Here is a 26,293-nt window from a genome sequence, read left to right as displayed (position 1 = left end):
AAGCCTATGGGTTTGTCATATACATTGGCGTACTTTGATGCAAATACTGGTAGGAGAAACTTATCAGTTGTTTTTTTCTGTGCCTTACTGCTGGTTTAAATATTACTGTGTAAAATCACTGTTAAATTTCTTATATTTATAAGAATTGAGTTGAGGGCTGGAGAAGTGGATCAGTAGTTAAGAGTATATACACTGCTCTTGCAGAGGATCTGAATTTGGTTCCCAGGGTCACAGAGGTGGCTCACAGACTCCTCTAACTCCAGCCCCAGGTGCTTTGTGGACAACTGCGGCACGTACATACTTTTCTCTCTCTTTTAAGAATTAATTTGGTTCTGACTCCTTCTTCATTCTCGATGAAGGTAAATGAGATCGCCTTCATAAATACCCTTGAAGCTCAGAATAAACGTCATGATGTTTTATCAAAATTGAAGGAATATGAGCAGAGGCTTAACGAATTACAGGAAGAGCGTCAGAGAAGACAAGAAGAAAAGCAAGCTCGTGATGAAGCTGTGCAGGTAGGATTCTGCTCAGCATGTACTGAACACCTTCATATCTCAGGCTCTGAGTTGGGGGATGAAAATAAAATAAATAAAATAAGTAAATATGTAAGTAAATAAATAAAATAAAACCTAGTCTCTGTTCCCAAGGTTGCAAGAAATAATACAGCACTGTAGGGAATGGAGAAGGTAGTCAGCGTTTGTCCTAGAAGGGCAAACTAAGGGTAACTGGATTATACACTGAGTTGCTGTGACACATTGTCATCTGTTGTTTTCTTTTTCTTTTTCTTTTTTTTTTTTTGGTTTTCGAGACAGGGTTTCTCTGTGTAGCTTTGTGCCTTTCCTGGATCTCACTCTGTAGACCAGGCTGGCCTCGAACTCACAGAGATCCGCCTGGCTCTGCCTCCCGAGTGCTGGGATTAAAGGCGTGCGCTACCACCGCCCGGCCATCTGTTGTTTTCTAATTGGCTTTGACAAAAATTTTCCTTCTTCTGATCAAAAAAGAATGTTATTGAAATCGTTAATAAAGATTTGGACAGTCGTTTTCCTTAGTGTTTGGGTAGGAGCTCCACCTCAGCCCCTGGTACCCGGGCATCCCTATGTCCAAAGAGTCTGGAATGTTCTGTTGGAAGATCCACCTCAACTCCCCTCCCCCATCTCTTTCCTTAAACCTGCCCCTTCAAAGCCCACCAAACACAGCTCCTTCCCCAGAGAGGCTCAGAACCACTCCCATAGGGTATTTAAACTGCACCCCAGAAAACAGACATGTGGTTCTCCTGTCTCTCTTTCCTTTCTCCTCTCTGAGGGGCCAGAGAACTACCCAGGAACACTTAACCCATTAAACCAGGGCTTTTCTAATTCGGTCCGATTTGGTTTGATTTGGATTGCTGTGTTGGTGGAGAAGCTTATGGGGTGCAAAAAAAACTTACCACTTAGGACCAGAGGGACATATCATTTATTGAGCAGTATCATCAGATATCTTGATTAGCTTTAAATTTCTGCAGCCACTGTTTCTATGATGGAGGAAGCATTAGGGGAAGGATTGCCTTATTGTGAAGAATCAATCTATCTTAGTTCTTTCTTGGTAAAATACCTTAACTGTGGAAATTTTGCTACATAAAAAATTTGTAGTATTTAAATGAATGGAGACTAACCGTATCTGTTTTACGTACCTTTAGCTGTGATCACTTTAAGTACTACAAATAAGGCTTTTTGGCTGGTGTGAAGTCATGAAAATACATATCCTTTTCTAATGAGGAGCATGTGTGCATCACAAATCTCAACTCTTCAAGACAAGGGCTGTTAATATTATTAACAATTAATAACTTAATTATTATTTACCATGTGGCAAATCATAAAATCCCAGGGGAAAATGTATACTAGGTATAGAGGTACCATGGAAGAGGGAATAATTACTTTGCTAATGGGATGACAGTGTCAGGGAAGGTTTTCTGTTAAGCTGATTTCTTTATTGGCTTTTCACAAAAAAGAAACTTCGTTTTTTGCCTTTAGTACTGGTGGTTGAGCCCAGGGCCTCCCTCAGATGTGCTAGGCAAGTGCTCTTTCCTGAACTATATATCTTTGTAATTGAGAACCATATCATAAGCTATGGATAGAAAATGTCTTTTCATTCATCTGGCCTTGTGTAGTTTGCTTTAGAAATATTTTATAGTTTTTAATGCATGTCATGTACTTCTTTTATTATATTTATTACTTATTGTTAAGAAAAATTTTCATGATGCTATTTGTTTTAGGCTTCTCTAAAGGAATAGAACTAACAGAATGAAATATATATGTATGTGTGTGTATGTGCGTGCATGTGTGTGTGTGTATGTTTGTGTGTGTATATTAAAGTGGCTTACAGGCTGTGGTCTGGATAGTGCAACAATGGCTGTCTCCTGACAGAAAAGCCAAAGATCTGGTAGTTGTTCAGTCCATGAGACTGAATGTTAAAGCAGTCCCAATCTGGTGCTAGAGTCTCAGGGAAGTCCTAGAGAGCTGTCTGTTTTCAGTCCATGTTGCAATCCTGAGGAAATAGGTTCCAGCCCCAGTGAAGGAAAGGTTCAGGAACAGGATAGAAGAACTTGCCCGTGAGAGTGAGGACAAGCAGGCAAAAAGCAAAGCTTCCTTCTTCCATGTTCTTTTCTGTGCACTGCCACCAGGAGACGTAGCCTGGATTTAGGGTGGATAATTCCGCTTCAAATGGTCTGGGTTTATGGTGTGTAGCTTGAGTTTTCCTGCCTGGCTCACAGTCAGGACAAATCTCTGTTACCTGCCAGTCCCACTGCTGCTCAGACCCAACCAAGTAAACACAGAGACTTATATTGCTTACAAACTGTATGGCCGTGGCAGGCTTCTTGCTAACTGTTTTTATATCTTAAATTAATCCATTTCTATAAATCTATACCTTGCCATGTGGCTCGTGGCTTACCGGCATCTTCACATGCTGCTTGTCATGGCAGCGGCTGGCAGTGTCTCCCTCCTGTTGTCTCAATTTTCCTCTCTGTTAGTCCTGCCTTCACTTCCTGCCTGGCCACTGGCCAATCAGTGTTTTATTTATTGACCAATCAGAGCAATTTGACATACAGACCATCCCACAGCAATGGTGGGCTTTCCACTTCAAATAATTCAACCAAGAAAAATCCTTCATAGATGTGCCAGTTGCTTAATTGGGTTTTAGTTAATCCAGGTTTAGTCAGGTTGACAACAAAGATTAGCTGTCACACTATTGCAAACGGAATTTTCACCTAATTATATTTTCAAATTGTTCCTTGTCAGTTTGTAGGAGTATAGTTGGCATATTTTTGTGGATGATGAATCTTCAACCTTGATTAAACTTGTTTTCTAACTGTGTCATAATGTGTGCTAGTAAGTATATATATGTATGTGTGTGTAGTTCTTAGGATTTAATGCATACCAGATCATGTTATAATTTTGTGTAACACTGGTAAATGACATATGAAAACCACATGTCTTTGCTATTTAATTATTGCTAAAATTCTTAGAAACCATGTACCTATTGACAATCCAGGAATAAATCATCTAGAATATATGTTTGAGTCAAAGTTCTATCATGTTTGATCATTTTATTTTCACACATAATTCTAATAACTTTAATTTTTTTAACATCAGGAACGTAAGAGAGCCCTGGAGGCAGAACGGCAGGCCCGCGTAGAGGAATTGTTGATGAAGAGGAAAGAACAGGAAGCCCGAATTGAACAACAGAGGCAAGAGAAGGAAAAAGCCCGTGAAGATGCAGCCCGAGAAAGAGCTAGGTACCTAATCTGCTATCTTGCTTTTTGTCTCGATGAACAGTTTGCCATTGAGAAAATCAGATCTTAACATCAGCAATGTCTTACATATATTGTAGAATTACTGCAAGTTCAGAAATTTGCTAAATTTCCATGATATTTGACACCATATTCAAAATGAAGACCTATTAAAATTTTGTATTGGCTGAGAAGGTTATTTGAAGTCTTTTTTTTTTTTTTTGCCTGAAAAAGTATAATTTGACTCTAGTTAGCTTCAATGAAAAGGAATTGTCTTTCAAGATATTTGCACCAGGCGGTGGTGGTGCACTCCTTTAATCCCAGCACTCAGGAAGCAGAGGCAGGCGGATTTCTGTGAGTTCAAGACCAGCCTGGTCTACAGAGTGAGTTCCAGGACAGGCTCCAAAGCTACACAGAAAAACCCTGTTTTGAAAAACCAAAAAAAAAAAAAAAAAAAAGGTATTTGCATCATAAAGGGTGGGTCAACTGAAGGGTTTTTTTTTTATTTTATTATTATTCCTAGGTTATTTAGATGCCTTTGACTTGTAGTTCTCTAGAAGTGTGTATTTAGCTTTGTGTGTCACATTGTTTCCTGTTACTGGTTTCTAATGAAGTTTTTTGTTATCTGAGGATTATATTTTGTCTATTTTTAGTGTTTTTATATTTGTTGAGACCATGTTTATAGCCTTAGATATGAACTATACTACAGAATGTTCTCTGTGCCCTTGGGGATGGTATTGGTTAGAGTGTTCCCTACTTATCAACTGAGTACATGATAGAGCCCTCTAGTTTTCTGTTCCGTCTGTCTAGTCTCAAGTAGTGTAGCCAAATGGTATCTTCATGTATTTGATTTTAAGTGCATATATTCTACCCTCACTGTATCTTACTGAGAGATAAAAGCAAGTTTTCTTTTGCCACAAATATAACCATAGTTACCATTTTAGTTTGTCTTCTGTCCTTTTACTTTCATCCTATTGTGGTTTTGTTTCTTGAACATGTATTTTACTTCTTTGAAATCTGCTTATTTATTTCTGCCCTCTGATTCGCATGTTAATTCCTTTTCACTTGATGTCATTTTTAATGTTATTGGGTTTATTTGCACCAGTTTTGGATTTGTCATCTCTCTGTCTCAAGTCTGTCACTTTTACTGCTTTGTTCTTTGTTAAACTAAAACTTTCTGGTAAGTAATTTGTAACTCTTTTTCGAGTTTGCTTTCTGTTACTGTGATAAAACTCTAAAAAGCAACCTGGGAAAGAAAGGCTTTATTTGGCTTGCGAGTTATAGTCCATCATCAACCGAAGCCAAGGCAAGGACCGAAACAGAAATCCTAGGGGAATGCTGCTCCCTGGCTTACATTCGGCTGCCTTTCGTCCATAGCTGAGGCCAGCCTGCCCAGGGTTGTCACCTCCCATGGTGGCAGGTGGTATGTGTCCTTCCACCTCAGTCCATAGTCAAGAGGCCACTCAGATGTGACTGTAGACCTATCTTATAGAGGCAGTGCCTCCACCACAGTTCCTTATTGAGTCTTAAAGGTGCACTGTCTTAATTATTGTCTGACTGTTTGCTGGCTGTCTTTTTGACTTAATAGAACATATTTAAATTTATGACTAAATTAGCTATGCATCTACTTTGTTCTTCTCTCATGTCTTTATTGTCACACATCTTGCATCTGTATATGTCATAAACAGAACAATGTAGTGTTACAGTTATTTCTTATGCTGTCCTATATTTTAAAGAAACTACAAAATTAATCAAGAAAGCACTTTTTATTCCTTTGTGTACCCTTCTGCATATATTAATCATTTCTGATATGTGTCATTTCTTTTTATCCAGGTGTCTGTTGTTTTTAGTTGATAGCATTTTTTGCAAAGGGTTTTGTGTTTAGTGAACTGCTGGATACTCATTCATCTGGGAATATTTTAATTTTCTTTCATTTGAATAATAGTTTTTCTTTAAAAAATTTTGCCTGTCCTTTTCTTTTGTTTCTAATGAGAACTCTGCCTTTAACCCTGCTATTTTCCCCAGGTGTGGTAAGTTGCTTCTTTTCTTCAGGTTCACAAAATAGTCATTCTTTTTGTCTATTGCCAGTTTGAAAATTATTTTTTTAGGGATCCCTTTGTTTCTCTTGTTCTGTACATTAATGTGGTTTTTTTGTTTGTTTCTTTGTTTTTGTGGGGGGCAGGGTTTCTCTGTGCAACATTGATGACTGTCCTGGAATTCACTTTGTAGACCAGGCTAGGCTCTAACTCACTGAGAGCCGCCTGCATGCCTCTGCCTCCCAAGTGCTGGGATTAAAGGAGTGCACCACCACTGTCCAGCCTATTAATGTGTTTTTAAAGCTAAATTTTGGAAGCATTTGACAATTATTTGCCAAAATTTCTTCAAATATTTGTTAGTTTCTTTAATTCCTTGAGGTGTGATAGTTTTGTAGACTTTCTTTGGGTTTGATGATTCTACAGTTTCAGGGAGTTAGTATTTGGGATTTTATATTTTCTTATTTTATATATATGGATCTTTTTCATGCATGTATGTCTGTGCTGCTTGCTGCCCAGAGAGGCCAGGAGATGGCCTCAGATTCCCCTTCAATTGGAGTTGGATGGTTGTGAGCAGCTATGTGGGTGCTGGGAATTGAACCTGGGTCCTCTGGAAGTGCAGCCAATGCTCTTAACTCTGAGCCATATGTCCAGTCCAGTATTAGAGATTTTTATAGGATGTTCCTCAAGACTTGTCTGATGTTTTTCTTATGGTTAGATTGAGGTTATGCTGTTTCATGAGGAGGACCACACAAGTGGAAAAATAATCTTAACATACCAAAAGTTTATGATGTCATCTTGATTTATTCGTGATTTGTGTATCACATGGGTTTAAATGCATATTTGTACATGTTCATATGGAGGCCAGATGTCAAGAGTAGAAGTTTCTTCAGTTGATTTTCATCCTATTTTTTGAACAACAGTAATAACAACAAAAAAGCTCTGCCAGTAGCCCTGGAGTTCATTGGTTTGACTAGACTGGCTTACCAACAATACCTAGGGATCCTCTGGTCTCCAGCTGCCCAGCACTAGGCTTATGGGCACATGCTAAAAGAATACAACGTTTGATGTGAGTCCTGAGTAATCTGAGCTGTGACCTCAAATCTATGCCCGTGTGGCAAACACTTATCCACTCAAATCATTTCCCATCCCTGATATTGTTACCTTTGATCACCTAACTGAGGTAGTGTTTCTTCCCTATATAATTTAAAAATCTTCCCCCTGCCCTATTTGTTAAATTCTTTTAATATCAATATGACTTCATTTATTTTATATGTTTAATGTTGCAATCTCTGGTGGTTTGAATGAGAATGGCCCCCAAAGGCTCATATATTTGAATGCTTGGTCACAGTGTGTGGAACTGTTTGGGAAGGATTAGGAAGTGTGGCCTTGAAGGAGGTGTGTCACTGAGGTGGAAAAGCCTACACCATTCTCATTTACCTCTCTCTGTCTCCTGGTTGTTGGGTTGTTGTCTCAACATGTGAGCTGTCAGCTACTGTTCTAGTGCCATGCCTGTCTACCTGTCTCCATGTTTCCCCTGCCATGATGCTCATGGGTTCTAACCCTCTAGAATCATGACCCTCTAAAATAAATGCTTTCCTTTCCAAGTTGCCTTAGTTCTGGTGTTTTGTCATAGCAATAGAAAAGTAACTAAGATGTAATTCCATATGATTTACTTATTATTGTTCTTTTGGATATTGGGAGGTCTTGTTAGTTTTTGTGTCTTTGGCTTTCTTATCATTGGTTGTAAAGCAATTTCTTGATTTCTGATAATCCTAGTAATTCTAGACCTGTTTTCCCTGATCCACTCTGAGGACTAGCTATTTCTTCAAAGACCTCTGATGCATTTTATTAGAAAGATTTTGTTTTACTGTTTTTGTTCTTTTAGTTCAAGTGCTTTTTATTTGTTTAGAGAAATTTTGTGCTTATTAGGATAATAGTCATCAAATTTTCTTTGTTTTCCCTGAAACAAAGAAACATATCTTTTTTATTTTTAAAAAGATTTTATTTTAATTGTATGTATAATGATGCTTTCCCAGCATAAATATCTATGTACCATGTGCATGTAGTGGCCATGAAGGTAAAGATGGCTTAGGATCCCCTGGTACTAGAATTGTGGATGGTTGTGAGCCACTGTGTAGGTGCTGGGAATTGAACTCAAGTCCTCTGCAACTCAAGACGTGCTCTTAGCTGTTGAGCCATCTCTCTAATTCTAAACATAATTTATATGATTCTAAAGCCCTGTAGTATGCTTTCTAGTCTAAACTCAATGTAGGGATTCATTTCTAGACAATTTATTTCACACCTTTTATTTTTATGAACATGGTGCTGTGGTATTGTGAGCATGACATTTGTATTTCTTTTTCTATTCTATGTCTACATGTATGCCTTAACATGCATGTGGAGGTCAGAGGACAACTTGTGGGAGTTGTTCTCTCATTCCACCATGTGAGTATTTGGGGTCAAATTTAAGTTGTCAGGTTTGGTGGTAAACATCCTTAACCACTGAGAACCACCTTTCCCACTGCATAAATATAATTTGTAACCAAATAAACTATGTGTGACTTATTAAATTAAATGGTATATGGTATATATTTTTTAAATTAAATGGTATATTGATTTTGTAAAGAAGAATAGAATTCCTTTTTTTCTTTTTTCATATTTCTCTACTTCAATTTCCATTCCAGCAATACAGGTAATTTTAGCTTTGTCCTGGTATTAGCTTTGTCCTGTGTACCAGTCACTGAATCATTCCCAACCTTCAAAGACAACTAACATGCTTTTTACATACTTAGACTTATTAGTAACTAACTCAATTTTCTTCTTGGAGACAGCCTCTCTATCTTTTGGGAGGTTGCTTCTGGTTTAGGGCTAGGGACATGTGTCCACTTTCCTTTTAGCTCTAGGACCCCAACTGGCATAGACTCTACATGCTGCTTCAGTTTCTGTGAGTTCAGATGTGCATCAATCATGTAGATTTAGAGGGCCTTGTTTTGTTTTTTGTTGTTTTGTTTGTTTGTTTGTTTGTTTGTTTGTTTTGGTGTCCTCCATCCCCTCTGGCTCTTAAAATGTCCACTTCCTCTTCTCTGGGGTTTCCTGATTCTCGAAGGGAGGGATTTGATGGAGACACTCTATTTAGGGCTGAGAATTCTAAGGTCTTACTCTCTGAGTAATGTCTGTCTGTGGGTCTCTGTATTTGTTCCCCTGCTGCTTGAGGAAGCTTCTCTAATGCCAGCTGAGAAAGGCACTGATCTATGAGTAGAGCAGAATATCATAAAGAGTCATTCTACTGCTGCTGCTGCTACTACTTTTCCTCTTCTTCCTCTTCCTCTTCCTCTTCCTCCTCCTCCTCCTCCTCCTCCTCCTCCTCCTCCTCCTCTTCTTCCTCCTCCTCCTCCTCCTTCTTCACAGTAATATTTGGTTTTACACCTAGGTTCCTGGGCTCTCTAGTCTCAGGCTCTTGGTCACCCAAGCAGTGTTGGATATGGGTTCCATCTCATGGAGCGGGCCTTAAGTCAAATCACATATTGCTTGGTGATTCCCACAAGCTTTGTGTCACCACTGCACTAGCATATCTTGCAGGCAAGAAACCATTGTAGATCAGAGTGTTTGCGACTGGGTTAGTGGTTATGGTTTTTCCTTGGTAGTAGGCAGAGTACTTTCCTTTACTAAAGATGCACCTAGCAAGTAAGGGTGAAAGGTCTGTGTAGGCACAACTTGATATCTCCATGCTCAATAAGTTGTATGGGTGTGGTCTACAGCAATGTCTTGCAGTCAGTTTGTGGAAAGCAACCTAAAATCTTGGCAACAGAATGGGTTGTTTGGGAGTTCCTATGAGACCCCTTTAACCAACAATTATATGTAACCCAGTCCTAGTACTGAAAGTTTCATTTATTGGCAAGAGATGGCCAGCTGGGGCTCTGTGTCTCCCATTATTTGGCAATTTCCTTTAGATCACCTTCGTGTATGTATATATTTTATGAAGCTTCTACTGTATTAGGTTTCCACACTACCCCTCAAGTGGCCCTAAAGTTTAGCTGTCTCTCCATGTATTCCTTCCCCATTCCCACTTGCTCCTCCCATTCCAGTTTCTTCCCTAACGCATCTATAACTATCCTATTTCCCTTTCCTTGGCAGATCCACCCTAGTCACTTACTCTACACCTAAACTGTGCTTCTTTGGATTGTAGCTTAGTTATGAATGACTCAACAGCTAATATTCATATAGAAGTGAATACATACCACATTTGTCTTTCTGGATCTGGACTACCTCATTCAGAACGATTTTTTTTTTCTAGTTCCATCTATTTACCTGTGAATTTCATTTTTTTTTTAATGGCTGAGTAATACTCTGTTGTAGATGTAACCAACCATCTTATTAAATAAGAAACACAGAGCCGATTCAGAGAAGAAAGCCAAGAGGTCAGAACTAAGAGCCTTACTCTTCCTGCTTCAGCCAAGAAAGAGAGCTCTCTGAAAGGGACCTATTTCCTGTGTGTTTGTCTTATATAGTCTTTCTGTTCTGCCTTCTCATTGGTTGTAAACCCAAACACATGACTGCCTCCTCACTGCCTGTCTGTAGAGACTTCCAGGTCTTCTATGGTTGGGATTGAGATTAAAGGCATGTGTCTCCAATGCTGGCTGTATCCTTGAACACACAGAGATCTACCTAGCTCTGTCTACCAAGTGCTGGGATTAAAGGCATGCACCACCACCGCCACGCTCTTGCTATGGCTCTAATAGCTCTGACCCCCAGGCAACTTTATTTATTAACATACAATTAAAATCACATTTCAGTACAAATAAAATACCACCATACTCTGTTGTATAAATGTACCACATTTTTTTTATTCATTCATAAAGAACTATTGAGGGACTTCTAGGTTGTTTATGATTTCTGGCTATTATGAATAGAGAAGCAATGAACATGGTTGACCAGGTGTCTCTGTAGTAGGATGAAGTGTCCTTTTGGGTATATACCCAAGAGTAGTATAGATGCATCTTGAGGTACATCTATTCCTATCTTCCTGAGGGACTGCCACATTGATTTCCATAGTGTAGCACCAAATGAGTTTTAACTTCCACCAGCAATGGATGAGTGTTCCCCTTACTCCACATCCTCCTAAGCATGAGCTATGGTGATATTTTATTTGTACTGAAATGTGATTTTATTTGTATGTTAATAAGTAAAGTTGCCTGGGGGTCAGAGCTAATAGCAAGCCATAGCAGAGCCGGGCATTGGTGGCGCACGCCTTTAAATCCAGCACTTGGTAGGCAGAGCTAGGTAGATCTCTGTGTGTTCAAGGATACATCCAACATTGGAGACACATGCCTTTAATCTCAATACCAACCATAGAAGACTTGGAGGTCTGTACAGACAGACAGTGACTAGGAGGTCATGTGGTTGGGTTTACAACCAATGAGAAGGCAGAACAGAAACTCTATAAAAAAAGACAGACACAGGAAGTAGCTCTCTTTCAGAGAGGTAGGATCACCACGATAGTGAAGGGTAAGGTTTTTAGCTCTTAGCTATTGCTGACCTCTTGGCTTTTATCTCTGTATTGGCTCTGTGTTTCTTATTTAATAAGATGGTTTGTTACTTCTATAATGAGCTGTCACTTGTTTTATTGATCTTAGCTGTTTTGGCAGGTGTAAGATGAAATCTCAAAGTAGTTTTAATTTGCATTTCCCTGATGACTAAGAATGTTGAGCATTTATTTTTCAGTCATTTGAGTTTCCCCTTTTGAGAGTTCTCCATTTAGATCTGTACCTCATTTTTTAATTGGGTTACTTGTTTTCTTGATATCTAGCTGAGTTCTTTATATACTTTGGATATTAGCCCTCTATCAGATGTGTAGTTGGTAAAAATCTTTTCCCATTCTGTAGGTTGATGCTTTGTCTTCTTGGCTTCTACTTTTTTGAAGTATAACTTTTTCCTTCTTCGTCTAGGATTTTCAGGTGTTCTGTTAAATTACTATTATGAGATCTCCATCTTTTTTTTTAAATGTAGCCACTTAGTGCTATAAACTTGCTTCTTAGAACCACTTTCATTGTATCCCATAAGTTTGGGTATGTTGTTTATTCATTTTCATTTAATTCTAGAAAGTAATTTCCTTAATTTCTGTCTTGACCCATTTTTCTTTCTTTTTTCTTTTTTGGTTTTTCGAGGCAAGGTTTCTCTGTGAAGCAGTCCTGGCTGTCCTGGAACTCACTCTGTAGGCCAGGTTGGCCTTGAACTCACAGAGATCCTCCTGCCTCCGCCTCCTGAGTGCTGGGATTAAAGGCGTGTGCCATCACCACCCAGCTTTGACCTGTTTTTCATTCAGTGGTGAGTGGTTCAGTTTCCACACGTTTGTAAGCTTTCTGTTGCTGATACCTAACTTTAATTCATGGTGGTCAGATAAGATGTTTGGGTGAAATATTCTGTAAATATCTGTTAGTTCCTTTTATAACCCCCATTAGTTCCAGCCTTTCTTTGTTTAGTTTTTGTCTGGATGGCCTGTCCTTTGCTGAGAGTGGGGTAGTATGTTTCCTCAGCTGTGGTGGACAAAGAAGCATGTAGCTGACAAGCAGGGCCAGGGCAACAAGATATCTGAGATGAAGAATGGTTCGTTTTTCTGGATTAAGTCTCCTCAACAAATTTCCATGATCTGTGCTGCCGCTGGATGATGTGTTGATGTCTGTGATCCATTCTGCCACCCAAGACCACGTTCATGTCCGTGATCTGAGCTGCTGCCAGAAATCATGTGGAAGTCCTGATCCGTGCTGCGGCCGGCTGCTTTGGGCAAGGACCCTTCTTTTGCAGTGGTGTTGATGACGGCAGACTCATAACTGCGAATCAGAGACATTGATGGCTTCTGCGACAACCTCCCTCACCCCCTAAAAAAGGAAATGGTCCAGAAAAGAAGCTGTTGAAGACAGTCCTTAAAAGCTGTGATAAAGGTGCTGAAGTGTAGCTCTCCACAGCTGACAGCTTCTGGTGAGGGTGTGGGGAAGGACTCAGTTTGTTTAAGGGGCTGGCCACCGGGAGTTTGACCATGTTCCAGTGAGTACATGGACAACACAAACTGGACTTGGTGTGGGGTTTTTGGGGGGCGGGCACAAGGGTGGGAACTGAGTGTGATTGGAGTGCATTGTATGAAATTCCCAGATAATTAATAAAAACATTATTTTTGGGAAAAAAGGTCTCATCAGCGTGTGAGGGTCAATATGTGATTTAAGGTGTTTAATATTTATTTTTATTTTTATTTTTTTTAATGAACTAGGGTACTCGTGTTTGGGGCATAGGTATTAATAATTTCAATGTCCTCTTGGTGGATTTTTTCTTTTGATGAGTATGTATGTACTGTTCTTCCCCATCTCTTCTGATTAGTTTTGGCTTGAAATCTATTTTGTTAGATATTAAAATGGCTATAACTAGTTTGTTTCTTCCATTTGCTTGAAATATATTTTTCCATCCCTTTACCCTGAGGTGATATCTATCCTTGATGTTAAGATGTGTTTCTTGGATCCTTCTGTTTTTGCATCTGTTCTTTTAGTCTGTCTTTTTTTTTTTTTTTTTTAATTTGGGAATTGAGAATACAGATGTTGAGAGATATCTGAAAAATGTTTGTTGATTCCTGTTATTTTGTTGGTATTGGGGCGTGTGTGTATGTATATTTCCCTTTTTATTTGCTGGTCTGAGATTATTTTTTCTTTGTGTTTTCTTGGATGTCATTAACCTCTTTAGGTTGGAGTTTACTTTCTAGAGCATTCTGCAGAGTTGGATTTGTAAATAGATATTGCTTAAATTTGGTTTTATTATGAAATGTCTTATTTTTTTCCATCCATCATGATTAAAAGTTTTGCTGGGTATAGTAGTCTGGGGTGGCATCTGTGGTCTCTTAAGCATCTGTAGAACACCTGTCCAGGCCCTTCTGGTTTTAGAGTCTCCATGGAGAAGTCTAATAGATCTGCCTTTATATGTTACTTGGCCTTTTTCCCTTGCAGATTTTATTATTCTTTATTTGTTCTTTATGCTTAGTGTTTTGATTATTTTGTGCCTAGGGGTATTTCTTTTCTGGTCTAGTCTATTTGGTGTGTTATATGCTTCTTACACCTTGATAACCATCTCTTTCCTTAGGTTAGGAAAATTTTCTTCCATTATTTTATTGAAAATATTTCTATGTTTTTGACTTGGGTTTCTTTTTTTGCTTCTATTCCTGTTATTTTTAGATTTGGTCTTTTCACAGTGTCCCAGATTTCCTGGATGTTTTGTGCTAAGATTTATTTTAGATTTAACATTTTCTTTTACTGTGGTATCTGTTTATTCTAAGTGTCTCTTTAATGCCTGAGATTTTCTCTTCATCTCTTGTATTCTGTTGGAGAGGGTTGCCTGTGAGGTTCTTGTTCAAGTTTCCAAATTTTTCTTTTCCAGATTTTCCTCAGTTTGGATTTTCTTTACTAATTCTATTTCCACTTTTAGGTCTTGAACTGTTTTATTCATTCCCTTCCACTATTTCTGTTTTCATAGATTTCTTTAAGGGATTTATTTATTTGTTTGTCTTTAAGGACCTCGATTGTATTCATCAAGGCTGTTTTAAAGTGTTTGTCTTGTGCTTCAGCTATGTTGCAGTACTCAGGGTCTACTGTTGTAGGCTTGCTGGGCTATGGTGGAGACATGTTGTCCTGGCTGTTACTGAGTTTTTAAACTGGCATCTAGGCATATTAGTTTGTTATTATAATTCCAGGTGCTGATACCTGGCTTTTGTCTTTGTTGGGTGGGTGTTTTGTTCCTTGGTTTTGGTTGCCCTTTCTGGTTATTAGGAACATTTTGTGCCTTTGTGTTGCCTGGTAGGAATTCTGACTTATGTGGCCCCTGGTGGTTCCAGGTAAAATGTGTTTTTAGGTGTTGAGAGCTGATACTTAGGAAGGAGGATGGGCTAGGGGTGGGATGGTGAGGGGTTCCACAGGAGGGAAGAAAGCAGGCTATTCCACCAGGATCTGATTTGTCCTCTGGGAATGGGGGTAAAGAGTGAGAAGTGGCCACAAATAGAGATGAGACTGGGGGATTGGCTATGGAGGAGAGAGGGAAAAGTGAAAATCTGAAGCTTGCCTACCTGCCTACTTTAATGGCCTCCTACTTCCTAATATAGCAACCCTTTAATACTATTCTTCATGTTGTAGTGACCCCCAACCATAAAATTATTTTTATTGCTACTTCATAACTGTAATTTTGCTAGTTATGAATTGTAATGTAAATATCAGATATGCATGATATCTGATATGCAGCCCCTGTGAATGGGATGTTTGATTACCATTGCATTCCATAGCTTGAGAACTGCTGGCCTATTTACTTCTCTGTCAGGCTTGGCTGGCAAGTTCCCAGAGAAAGCCTCCTGGAGTTGGGGGCTGGAACAACAGGATGTGTGGGGAGGAAGGCTGGAGGAGAAGATCTGCTTGATTCACTGGAGATGAGGGCCAAGAGGAGGTGGAGACTGCAGCAGGTGGTCTGCTACAGTTGGATTTTGAGTGGAGAGGGAGAAGTGAAAATCTGCAGTTAGCTTCCCTGGGAGGCCCAGGGAATCTTTGAATTTATTTCTAAGGTAGAGAGCAATAGGGAAAGACACCTGACTTTCATCTCTGGCCTCCATAGGCATGTAACACACAACACAACCACAAAGTTGTTGGACATCTTGAGTTCATTCTCTAAATTTTCTTACTCTTTCACTGTATTTTCAGCTTTTGTGAATTTTCATCTTATTTTAATAGACCCAGTTTTTATTTTTTCACATTTGCTTGATTTTTAACATTTTCTGAACTTTTATGGAATTCTTCTGATCAAAATACCTTCCTTTCTAATTTCTCCCTGGAAGCTCAGATACCAGTATCCTTGTTTAGCTTTTCAGTTAAAAATGCTGATGTTCTGAGTACACCATGGTATCCTCTTCTATTCACTTTATCAGTTTGTGCTTTTTCTGTGGTTTTCTTGTGGGAGTAGTAATATTTTTAAGAGAATAAGTATAAATTATGTTTTCAACATTTTATATTTAATGACAGTTCCAGAACCATTCTTGGGGTCAGAAACTTATTTTCATAGCTTATTGTCTGTGTTGCATCATCACTAAAAAAACCAAGATGAAACAAACTCCTATTGCTTCTCAAATATTTATTGGCAATATTTGAGGTATAATACACATTCAGAATATTTTAAAAATAATGGCCTGTTAGAATGTATAAGCCGCCGGGCGGTGGTGGCGCACGCCTTTAATCCCAGCACTCGGGAGGCAGAGCCAGGTGGATCTCTGTGAGTTCGAGGCCAGCCTGGGCTACCAAGTGAGTTCTAGGAGAGGCACCAAAACTACACAGAGAAACCCTGTCTCGAAACCCCTCCCCCCCCCCAAAAAAAAGAATGTATAAGCCTTGCATCTAAATTGTGTTTTTTGGTTACATGAGATTGGGCGTGTTACTCCACGCAAGTGAACCTACAGATTTGACTGTGTCTTACAGAGACCGGGAAGAACGGTTGGCAGCGCTCACGGCAGCTCAACAAGAAGCTATGGAAGAGCTGCAGAAGAAAATCCAGCTCAAGGTCAGGACAGCTTGTTATTTTAATTTGAAATTTCAGAGCTTACAATGGAGCACATTACAAAATTCAATGGAATAAAAGTTGAATTAATTTGTATTTATAATATTTACATAACATATTTTGTGATTGAGTTATAACTGACTCAAACTCAACTGTTTGGAAACTAAATTTATTTTGATATAAATTTAAATTGTAGAATCATTGTGGAACAGCAATGAAGATGCTTAGTAGTTGCTCTTATTAATCAGTTAGTAAATAACTTGAAGTCATTACTAATAGTACTTATTTTAATTATCTAGTAATTATTCATTTGATTTCAATGCTTTTGAGTTGCATAGTTCTATCTTGGAAGGTTATAAAAACTATTGATTTCTAGAAAAAAATTTCCCAATATTATAGTATGTAGGTGGTCTCTGCTATATGAGTGCTTTATACAATGATTTACATGTTGTCTCCTTATAGAAATAGTAACCTTTTAATGTGAAAGACCACATATTTCTATTTGTCATAGTAATTTATCATTCATTTAAATTCAATGCAGCAAATATTAATGAATGGATAAGATTGGATTCCCATTTTCAGAAAGTGCCTAATCTAGTATGAGATTCAGATGTTAAATGGATAACTTCTGCATAATGGTGGTAGGGTTATAGTCCAATATGCGTATTAAAGATCAGGTAGAATAATTACTCAGCTGAATCTTGAAACAATTAGTTGAATATAAAAAATACAATTGAGTGAGATACATTCTGGCTATACAAAATAGTGTGAACATAAAAAAGATTTTCCTGGGATAGTGGCTGGAGGTGAAAAAGTAGTTATAGAGCAGGTGTAGGTATAGGTCTTTTTCACTTTCCTGCTGTGTGACTAAGCATGGTGTTTCTGTGGATCAGCACTTCTCATAGTGTTTGATAGGTAACCAAATGGGTAGTTGGTAAAAGTTTATCAAATTCTACCTCCAAGTAATCAGTAGTGTTGAGTCTCTGAGCATAGTGGTGCACTAGAAGATATATGAAGTTTTGTGTTAAAAATCTTTAACTTACTGTTTTCCAAATTTGTCTATGAAACTGTTCCCACAAAACATGTACTACCATCCTGTGGACACATTTTAGGAAGCATTATTGTGCATGAGTGATGTTAAAAGACTGTGTTCTTTGTTCTTTAGTGTGAAAGTTAGTATCGAAACAAGGTACATTTGGATTATTTTAGAAGTTTTAATGGAAAGTCTTTCTCCCAGTTCTCAGTATAATCTGAATACTTTTTAAATTTCCTCACACTTTGCCCCTGTCTACAGCATGATGAAAGCATTCGAAGACACATGGAACAGATTGAACAAAGGAAAGAAAAGGCTGCTGAGTTAAGTAGTGGGCGACATGCAAATACTGATTATGCCCCTAAACTGACCCCTTATGAAAGAAAGAAGCAGTGTTCTCTCTGCAATGTTCTGGTAGGTGGTTGTCACTATTAATAGTCTAGTGATAGAATTTATTGCTAAAATTTATTAAAAGGCTTCTAGCCTTTTAAATCTGGTGCTAAGGCATCTGCTAAGTGATATTGACTTCCTTGAGGATTTTAAATGAAAAGTAAATGTTAAAAATAATAGCATTTAGGAATGGCGGTGCAAAGTGCCGATGTATGCAATTGTTACTAAAATGGTTGTTTACCTGTTTAATGATAGACTAAGGCAATATTTTAATATATTGGAACCAGAAATCAAAATCCAGTTTTTCAGTGCTGAGACTTGAATCTTTAAACTTAGTCTCAAAATTGCATTCTAGGGGAAATATATATATATATATATATATATATATTCATATAATATATTTATATATAGAAATATAGTATATAAATAAAGCTTTATACATATGTATATGTATCATTGCATATACATTAATAACATATTAAAATTTCAATTATTAATATAATTTATATATTAATATAATTATATGATGTATAATTTATATATGATATAATATAGGTTATATAATTTATATATTAATATTTTTATTAATATATATTCTAGAGTGATATGAAATTGTATATAATATACTGAATTGAATGTTTAGTTTTTAACATTGGATGCAGTGGTATGTTGATTGATTTGGCTTTGATTTTGTGTTTTTAGATTGCTTCGGAGGTATATCTCTTTAGCCACATTAAAGGGAAAAAACACCAGCAAGCTGTGAGGGAGAATAGCAGTATCCAGGGGCGTGAACTTTCAGATGAAGAAGTGGTAAGCTTTACTTCTGTCTCTTTACAATTACGAATTGATTATCTAGGCTCTGCTCTTTTATTATGAGTTCCTTATTTATGTGTATTCATATAACTATTTAGAACCATATTTAGCACTTAATATCTCTATTAATATAATAGACATATATGTTAAAATAGTAAAAATATTAACTATACAAACAAAATTTTTGTTATCACTTACATAATTTTTGTACCAGAAAAAGTTACAGTATTTTGTGCTTGTGAGATAGTTAGCTCAGAGGATAAAGGCACACGCAGCCAAACCTGTCAACCTCAGTTTGATCCCTGAGATTGACAGGGTGGAAGGAGAGACTTGACTCCTTCAAATTGTCATGTAGTAATCCCCACCTACATGGTATGGCACATAAACAACTGAATGTGCACACATACACCCTAATGAATAGAACAGATTAAAAAAGATTTTTAAGACATTACAATCAGGTGCTCCAGAGATGGCTCTGCAGTTAAGAGCACCAGAGTTTATAGAGAACCAGAATTTGTTTTTGAGCACCCATGTTGGGTATCTCACAACTGCCTGGAACTCCAGCTCTAGGGGATCTGATGCCCTCATCTGGTCTCTGTGGGCAACTCCATGCACATTGTGCATGGTAGACACACACACACACACACACACACACACACACACACACACACACACACACAAATAGATTTTTAAAAAAGAGAAGTTATAATACTTTGTTATTAATTTGAGACAAGAATTCATCAGTAAAGCCAGGCAGTGGTGATGCACGCCTTTAATTCCAGCATTTAGGAGGCAGGGGCACGTGGATCACTGAGTTTGAGGCCAGTCTGGTCTACAGAATGAGTTCCAGGACAGCCAGGGCTACACAGAGAAACCCTGTCTTGAAAAACAAAACAAAACAAAATAAAACAAAACAAAACAAAACAAAAAGGAATTTATCAGTGATTTATCAAATGATTTAGAAAACATAGATCAATATCTATTTCATGTAAGTGGTTAATGTTGAATTAGTAAACAATTTACAAAGTTTTAGAAACGTATTATTTACTTACATATAATTATTATGTACTGAAATTTTACATTTTTATGAATATTTATAATTTTGTATTTAACTGTTCTTGAACTAGGATGATATCTATGAATTTATTTGTTCTTCCTGTTCTAAATATATAGAATTCATGCTTGGTAAACATCTGTTAAGATGCCCAGGAAAGATTATCGTGGTTTCTTTGAGGGCAGTGTCTGTTTGTAGATCTCAGTGTATGTTAAACTTATGTTTAAGATTTATTTTTATTCAGTTATTTTTGAGTGTGGTGGGTGGAGTTCAGGAGACAGCTTTGGGGGTTGGCTCTTTCATTCCACCTTGTTTGTGAAGCAGAATTTCTCTTGTTAATATTGGCCACTGCTCTGCATACTCAAGATTCTTCAGATTTCCCACCTCCCATTTTGACTCAGAGTAACCCCACGGCAACTAACTCTTATTATTTGGGCTTTGGGGACTAAATTCAGGCTTGTCATCAGGGTTTTACTCACTGAGCCATCTTACTGGCTGTGTGTGTGTGTGTGTGTGTGTGTGTGTGTGTGTGTGTGTGTATGTGTATGTGTGTGTGTGTGTACATTCCTCATGCTTTTTATTTCAATTCCTTTGGCATATCTAAAGATGAGAAAGTAAATATACATACAGAATTCTAAATACTTTCTAAAATGGTTTTACCATTGGCCAGTTACCATCTTTGTTTTGTCTTAATTGTTAGATATGTTTAAAGTACATTTTTTTGCATCTTATCAGTAGCAGAATTTGTTTTGTTTAAGAAACCCTAGAGAGGGCTGGAGAGATGGCTCAGAGGTTAAGAGCACTGGCTGCCCTTCCAGAGGTCCTGAGTTGAATTCCCAGCAACCACATGGTAGCTCACAACCATTTATGATGAGATCTGGTGTCCTCTTCTGGCATGCAGGCATACATGCAAGCAGAATACTGTATGTATAATAAATAAATAATTTTTTTTAAAAAAGAAAGAAACTCTAGAACATATTTAGAACAGTTGGAAAAGTCACAAAAATTTCATTTTGATCTAGATTCTCTCTTTTGTATGATGACTCCAATATTGCTTTTGGCACTGCTTTGGAGAAGTCATCAATACAAACAAAAATGTTCTGATACCAGGGCTGTCAGTTCAAGGCCTCTTCGATTTGGGTTGTGAATCATGCTGATACTGGGGTCCCAGCTGAGATCCTGCTCTCATCCTCACAGCCAGGGAACAGTTGGTTTCTACACCGGCCCATTCAAACTCTGTACCCTCTGGTTGGGCAGGTGCTACTGTGGATGATCTTTATTTTTGACTGCTAGTTGGTGATTCTGATTTTACAGTCTCAACATTAGTAAACTGAACAGATTATCCACCACCTCATTAACATCACCCTTAATTACTTTAATCTGAATCTTCCTATCAGAGGCCACTTCCTGGTGGGTCAGCATGTACTTCTCACACTTAGCTAGCACCTTTTCATTTTCAACAGACACAGTGATGGTGTGAGGGACGTGTGACTGCATGACTGTCTCTATTTGCATGTTAGAGGGAGGTAGACTTATGATCTACTCATCTGCTCCATGCAGAATGGAACTTTCTGTGTCAGATGGTAGTTGGTGTATTAGGCATGGGTGAAAGTAATACACTGGTTGCTAAACTCCTCAGTCATCAGTCATCACAGGCAATGTTGTTTTTCCAAAACTTCAATTATTTTTGGAAGGGTCTGTCATTGGTATCCAAAGTTTGAACAGGGGCAATGATGAGAAGCTCTGTAGATTCATTTCAGTCACCAGTGGCTCATTGAATTGTCCTCCCTAGCCAAGTTTCTCTTTGCCTTCCTGTGTCAAGCTACATACCACTTCTGGTCTCACTCTTTCACTTCTTGGATTACTTCAGCGAATCTCATGACTTGGAAGCTTTCTTCATAGTCTTCAGCCTTTGTATTCACACCCAATCAGCTGTATCTTCCCTTTACAATTGAAGTAGTTCTTGAACAGATGATGTGGGGGTTTGAAAGAAAATGGCCCCTAAAAGGAGTGGCATTATTAGAAAGTATGGCCTTGTTGGAGGAAATGTGCCACTGTGGGGGCAGGCTTTCATAACTAATAATAGTCTCTGTGTCATGATTTGGTGTTTGGCAGTACAAAAAAGCCTGCTACAGTACATTCTATACCATACATATTGTGTTTCTTACCTTCTTGGAGCATTTTAGATTGTGGGAGTACAGAGTCTGTGTTCTTCATAGATGTACTACAGCCATTCCACTTGGGCTTTATGGGATTAAACTGCACACCTTCTGTAGTGGTTTGAATAGGAATGGTCTCCATAGACTCATATGTTTGAATTCTTGGCCCATAAGGATTGGCACTATTAGGTGTGGCCTTGTTTGAGAAGGTTTGACTTTGTTGGAGGAAGTATGTCACTGTGCAGGTGGGTTTTGATGTCTTATATGCTCAAGCTATACCCAGTATGGTTCCCAGTTCACATCCTGTTGCCTGTGGATCAAGACGTAGAACTCTCAGCTCCTTCTCCAGCATCATGTCTGCCTTCACGCCACCCTGTCCCACCATGATGATAATGGACTAAAGCTCTGAAACTGTAAGCCAGCCCCAATTAAATGTTTCCCTTTTTAAGAGTTAATGTGGTCATGGTGTCTCTTCACAGAAATAGAAACCCTAACTAAGATGGAAGTTGTTACCAGGGACTGAGTTATTGCTGTCATAAGCCTGACCATATTTTTGTTTGGAGGAATTTGGGCTTTGGTACTTTGGGTTAGGAAAGCAGTGGAATGCTTGAAGTGCCTCTCCAAGGGCCATGCTAGTAAAAACATGGAAGACAGTGGTGCTGGGGATGATTTGAAATATGGGGGCCTGGCTCAAGAGGTTTCAGAGGAGAAGAATTTTAGTATGTTGTTATTATGATATTTTGGTGAAGAATGTGACTGCTTTTTGCTCTTGTCCAAAGAGTCTGCCTGAGGCTAAAGTGAAGAGATTTGTATTAATTCCCTTGGCAAGAGAAATCTCAAAACAGTGTAATATTGACTCTGTCCTGTGGTTATTAGTGGTCACTCTTATAAAGATCTATAATGAAAAGGAGCAAGCTGGGCAAGAAAAGTTACAAAATGTACAATTTGAAGAGAAAGGGGTCACCAGGAAATAGAATGGATCTAAGTCCTGTGTTCTAGGGGATAAAAAGATTAAAAAAAAATCCAGATGTTAAATGGAGTAAGGAAAGTGGTGACCTCAGGGCAAGATCCCACCAGATAAGCTTCCATCTATTTTGAAAAGGAATTAAAGAAAAGCTTAGGTCCAAGCATGGTAATATATGTCTTTAATCACTCAGAAGACAGGCATGCAGACCTCTGAGTTCAAGGCCAGCCTGATCTACAGAACAAGTTCCAGGACAGCTAGGCTTAGACAGTAAAGGAAACCATTGAAAATAGAAAGCTGGTAATTGAAGAAGGGGGCCATGTTCCAGCCCCAGCAAGCAGCAGAGCTTGGCAGCTTCAGCCATATGGTTTTGGCTTTAGAATCAAGGACAGGAGAAAGGGGTTATGGAATCAGCCTCTGTGACAAAGGAAAGCTGCAGAGGCCAGGCATGTGGCAGGGGTGTCCCTGTATGGAGGCCCAGAGAGGCAATTGAGTGAAGCTGTGAAGGTGAAGCCCAGATTGCCTTGAAGACCCCAAAATGTTCGAGATGTTAGAGCCATGGGATACCTGCTGAAGAAAACTGCTAACAAGAAGTGGAACCAGCCCAAGAGAAAGAAGTGTGTTACAGTCAACAAAGCTGAAAGGGGTTGGAGATCTGAAGAGCATTTTTTTTCTTTTTCTTTTGGTTTTTCAAGACAGGGTTTCTCTGTGTAACAGCTCTACTTGTCCTGGAACTAGCTCTGTAGACCAGGCTGGCCTTCAACTCACAGAGATCAGCCTACCTCTTGCTCCTGAGTGCTGTGATTAAAGGTGTTCGCCACCACTGCCTGGCTCTGAAGAGCATTTTGACATCAGACTTGGAGATTCAGAGTTTGGAATTTGCCCAGCTGGTTTTTGGTCTTGCTTTGGTCCAGTATTTTCTTCACTATGCTTGCTTTTGGAATGGTAATGTATATCCTATGCCATTATACTTTGGAAGTGTGTGATTTGTTTTCTTTTTTAATTTTGATTTTACAGGGAAAAATTGCATAAATTAAGAGATTGCATAAATCTCAGAAGAGATTTTTTTTTTTTTTTGGTTTTTCGAGACAGGGTTTCTCTGTAGCTTTGCGCCTTTCCTGGAACTCACTTGGTAGTCCAGGCTGGCCTCGAACTCACAGAGATCCACCTGGCTCTGCTTCCCGAGTGCTGGGATTAAAGGCGTGCGCCAGCACCGCCCGGCTCAGAAGAGACTTTGAACTTTGGACTTTTAAACATTGTTGAGACTGTGACAGACTTTGGGGACTTCTGAAGTTGGACTGAGTTCATTTCTGCATTATGTTATGGCTACAAGCCTGTGGGTGCCAGGGATGGGAGGGTGGTGGTTTGAATAGATATGGCCCTCATAGACTCATGCACGTGAATGCTTGGCCCATAGGAAGTGGCACTGTTAGGAGGTGTGGCCTTGTTGGAGTAAATGTGGCCTTCTTGGAGGAAGTGTGTCACTGTGGAGGCAGGCTTTGAGGTCTCATATACACTTAAGCTAAGTCTAGTGATACAATCTGCTTCTGCTGCCTGGGGACCAAGATGTAGAACTCTTAGCTCCTTCTTTGTGTGTGTGTGTGTGTGTGTGTGTGTGTGTGTATGTGTGTGTGTGTGTTTGTTCTTTTTGAGACAGAGTTTCTCTGTGTAGCTTTGCGCCTTTCCTGGAACTCACTTGGTAGCCCAGGCTGGCCTCAAACTCACAGAGATCCGCGTGGCTCTGCCTCCCAAGTGCTGGGATTAAAGGCATGCGCCACCACCACCCGGCTCAACTCCTTCTTAAGCACCATGTCTGCTTGCATGCCACCATGTCCCATGCTATGGTGATAATGGACCAAACTTCTGAAACTGTAAGCTAGGCCCAATTAAATACTTTCCTTTATAAGAGTTGCCATGGTTATGATGTCTCTTCACAGCAATAAAATCCTAAGAAATCTTCGGTAGACCATATATGTAATTATTATAGATTTCAATATAAGAGACCAAATATGCCATAGACATTGTAGGCAGAGTTTTTGTTGGGACCGCCAGCTCTAAAATAAATGCACAAAGACTTAATAATAATTATAAATGATCGGCTGATACCTCAGGCTTGTTACTAGCTAACTCTTACATTTTAAATTAACCTATATTTCTTATCTACCCTCTGCCATGTGTCGGTACCTTCTTTCAATATGGCACATTCATCTTGCTTCTTTCTGCATCTCTTGTGACTCCCAAGACTCTACCCTTCTTCTTCCTAGTGTAATTAGTCTGTTTTGCCTGCCTAACCTTATCCTGTCCAGCTATTGGCCAGTTAGCTTTTTTATAAAACTAATTACAATGACAACTCTTTTCAGTGTACAAAGGGGTTATTACACAGCAAGACACTGTCTTTGTTAACTTCTGCTTTGCAGAATTCTTGTATATTTATCTTCTCTGCAAACTCGAGATCTACTTGTCACTTGCTAGAGGGGATCTTTGGAATGGGCATGGCTTCTATTTTCTGATGTTCCAATAAGGCATCAATTTTACACTATGCGTCCATACTATTCCTGTCATTAGATTTTAAAATGTAACATTTTTCTTGAAATAACCCTGTGCTGTTAGAAATATATTTACACAATGAGGAAGCAGTTCTCCATCATCTGGACAACTTGTCATTGTGTGGGCTTCTCTACTTCCAGCCATACCATCTGTAAAAAAAAGACCATTCTTGCTATGAATGAGGCCATCTGCCAAGGGATTAGCCACAGCATTAAAAAGCTCCTTCTGGATGGTATGAATGCCCAAAATTTTCCTAAATGAATACCAAGTCTCCTGCTAGTTAGTCTCCATTTCTGTTGAGTACATAACTCAGTATGGAGCTGTACAGTTGTATTATTGACCACAATCTGTGCAGCATTCTTGATCAGGAAAGCTTAGTGGATGTGTTCTATAGTACACTCTAATTGGATCTTAAGATTTGTCTGGGATCCTTTTCTTTCTCTTTTTTTAATTATAGGGTTCCCAGCCATTTTAGCTTTTGCTGGCTTCATGGTCATAGACTCCATGCTGTCCAGACATGGACTCTGACCCAAGCAGAGCTGTTGGGAACTGAGTGACTCAGACAACAGTCAGTCACAGGGACCTAGACTCCTGCTGAGGAGGGCTGAGTGGCAATGCTGCCTATGTTACATTTTTTAACGTATGTCATTTATTAATCAAGTACACAAATATCTAGCACTTAAGCAATGTTTATATATGTGAACATTGGTGTTACATTGCCTAGAACAGGATATAATTCCATGCCATCCAGAAGATTCCCTTTGCCCATTCACTGTAATGTTCCTAAACCATGACTAGTGTATAGATAGTATCAATTTCTCCTGCCTATTCTGGAACTTTGTATAGATGATACTGCATGGTATATACTTTCTATGTCTTTCTTCATTCTTAACTTGTGAGACTGGCCCTTATTTTTTCTGTGGCACTGCAGTAATCATTTTTATTAGACTTTTATTAATACTCTGCAG

The 26,293-nt window shown here is 38.7% G+C and overlaps 1 protein-coding gene across 4 annotated transcripts in view; it reads left to right on the top strand.

Annotated features, from left to right (window-relative positions):
* Positions 1–26,293, top strand: part of Scaper (S-phase cyclin A associated protein in the ER) — a 366,393-nt gene that overhangs the window by 93,885 nt on the left and 246,215 nt on the right. For all 4 annotated transcript variants that reach the window (XM_059267924.1, XM_059267922.1, XM_059267921.1 and 1 more), the window contains exons 16-20: positions 360–515; positions 3,630–3,772; positions 16,287–16,368; positions 17,660–17,812; positions 18,491–18,598. In XM_059267924.1, coding sequence (XP_059123907.1) covers positions 360–515; positions 3,630–3,772; positions 16,287–16,368; positions 17,660–17,812; positions 18,491–18,598 — 642 coding nt within the window. The remainder of the gene's footprint in view (positions 1–359; positions 516–3,629; positions 3,773–16,286; positions 16,369–17,659; positions 17,813–18,490; positions 18,599–26,293) is intronic.

This window comes from Peromyscus eremicus, chromosome 7 (genome assembly GCF_949786415.1).
Source record: "Peromyscus eremicus chromosome 7, PerEre_H2_v1, whole genome shotgun sequence".
In the NCBI taxonomy this organism is placed as follows: domain Eukaryota; kingdom Metazoa; phylum Chordata; class Mammalia; order Rodentia; family Cricetidae; genus Peromyscus; species Peromyscus eremicus.
Note: the sequence above shows the minus strand (reverse complement) of the source record. Positions and strands in the feature narration are given on the sequence as shown.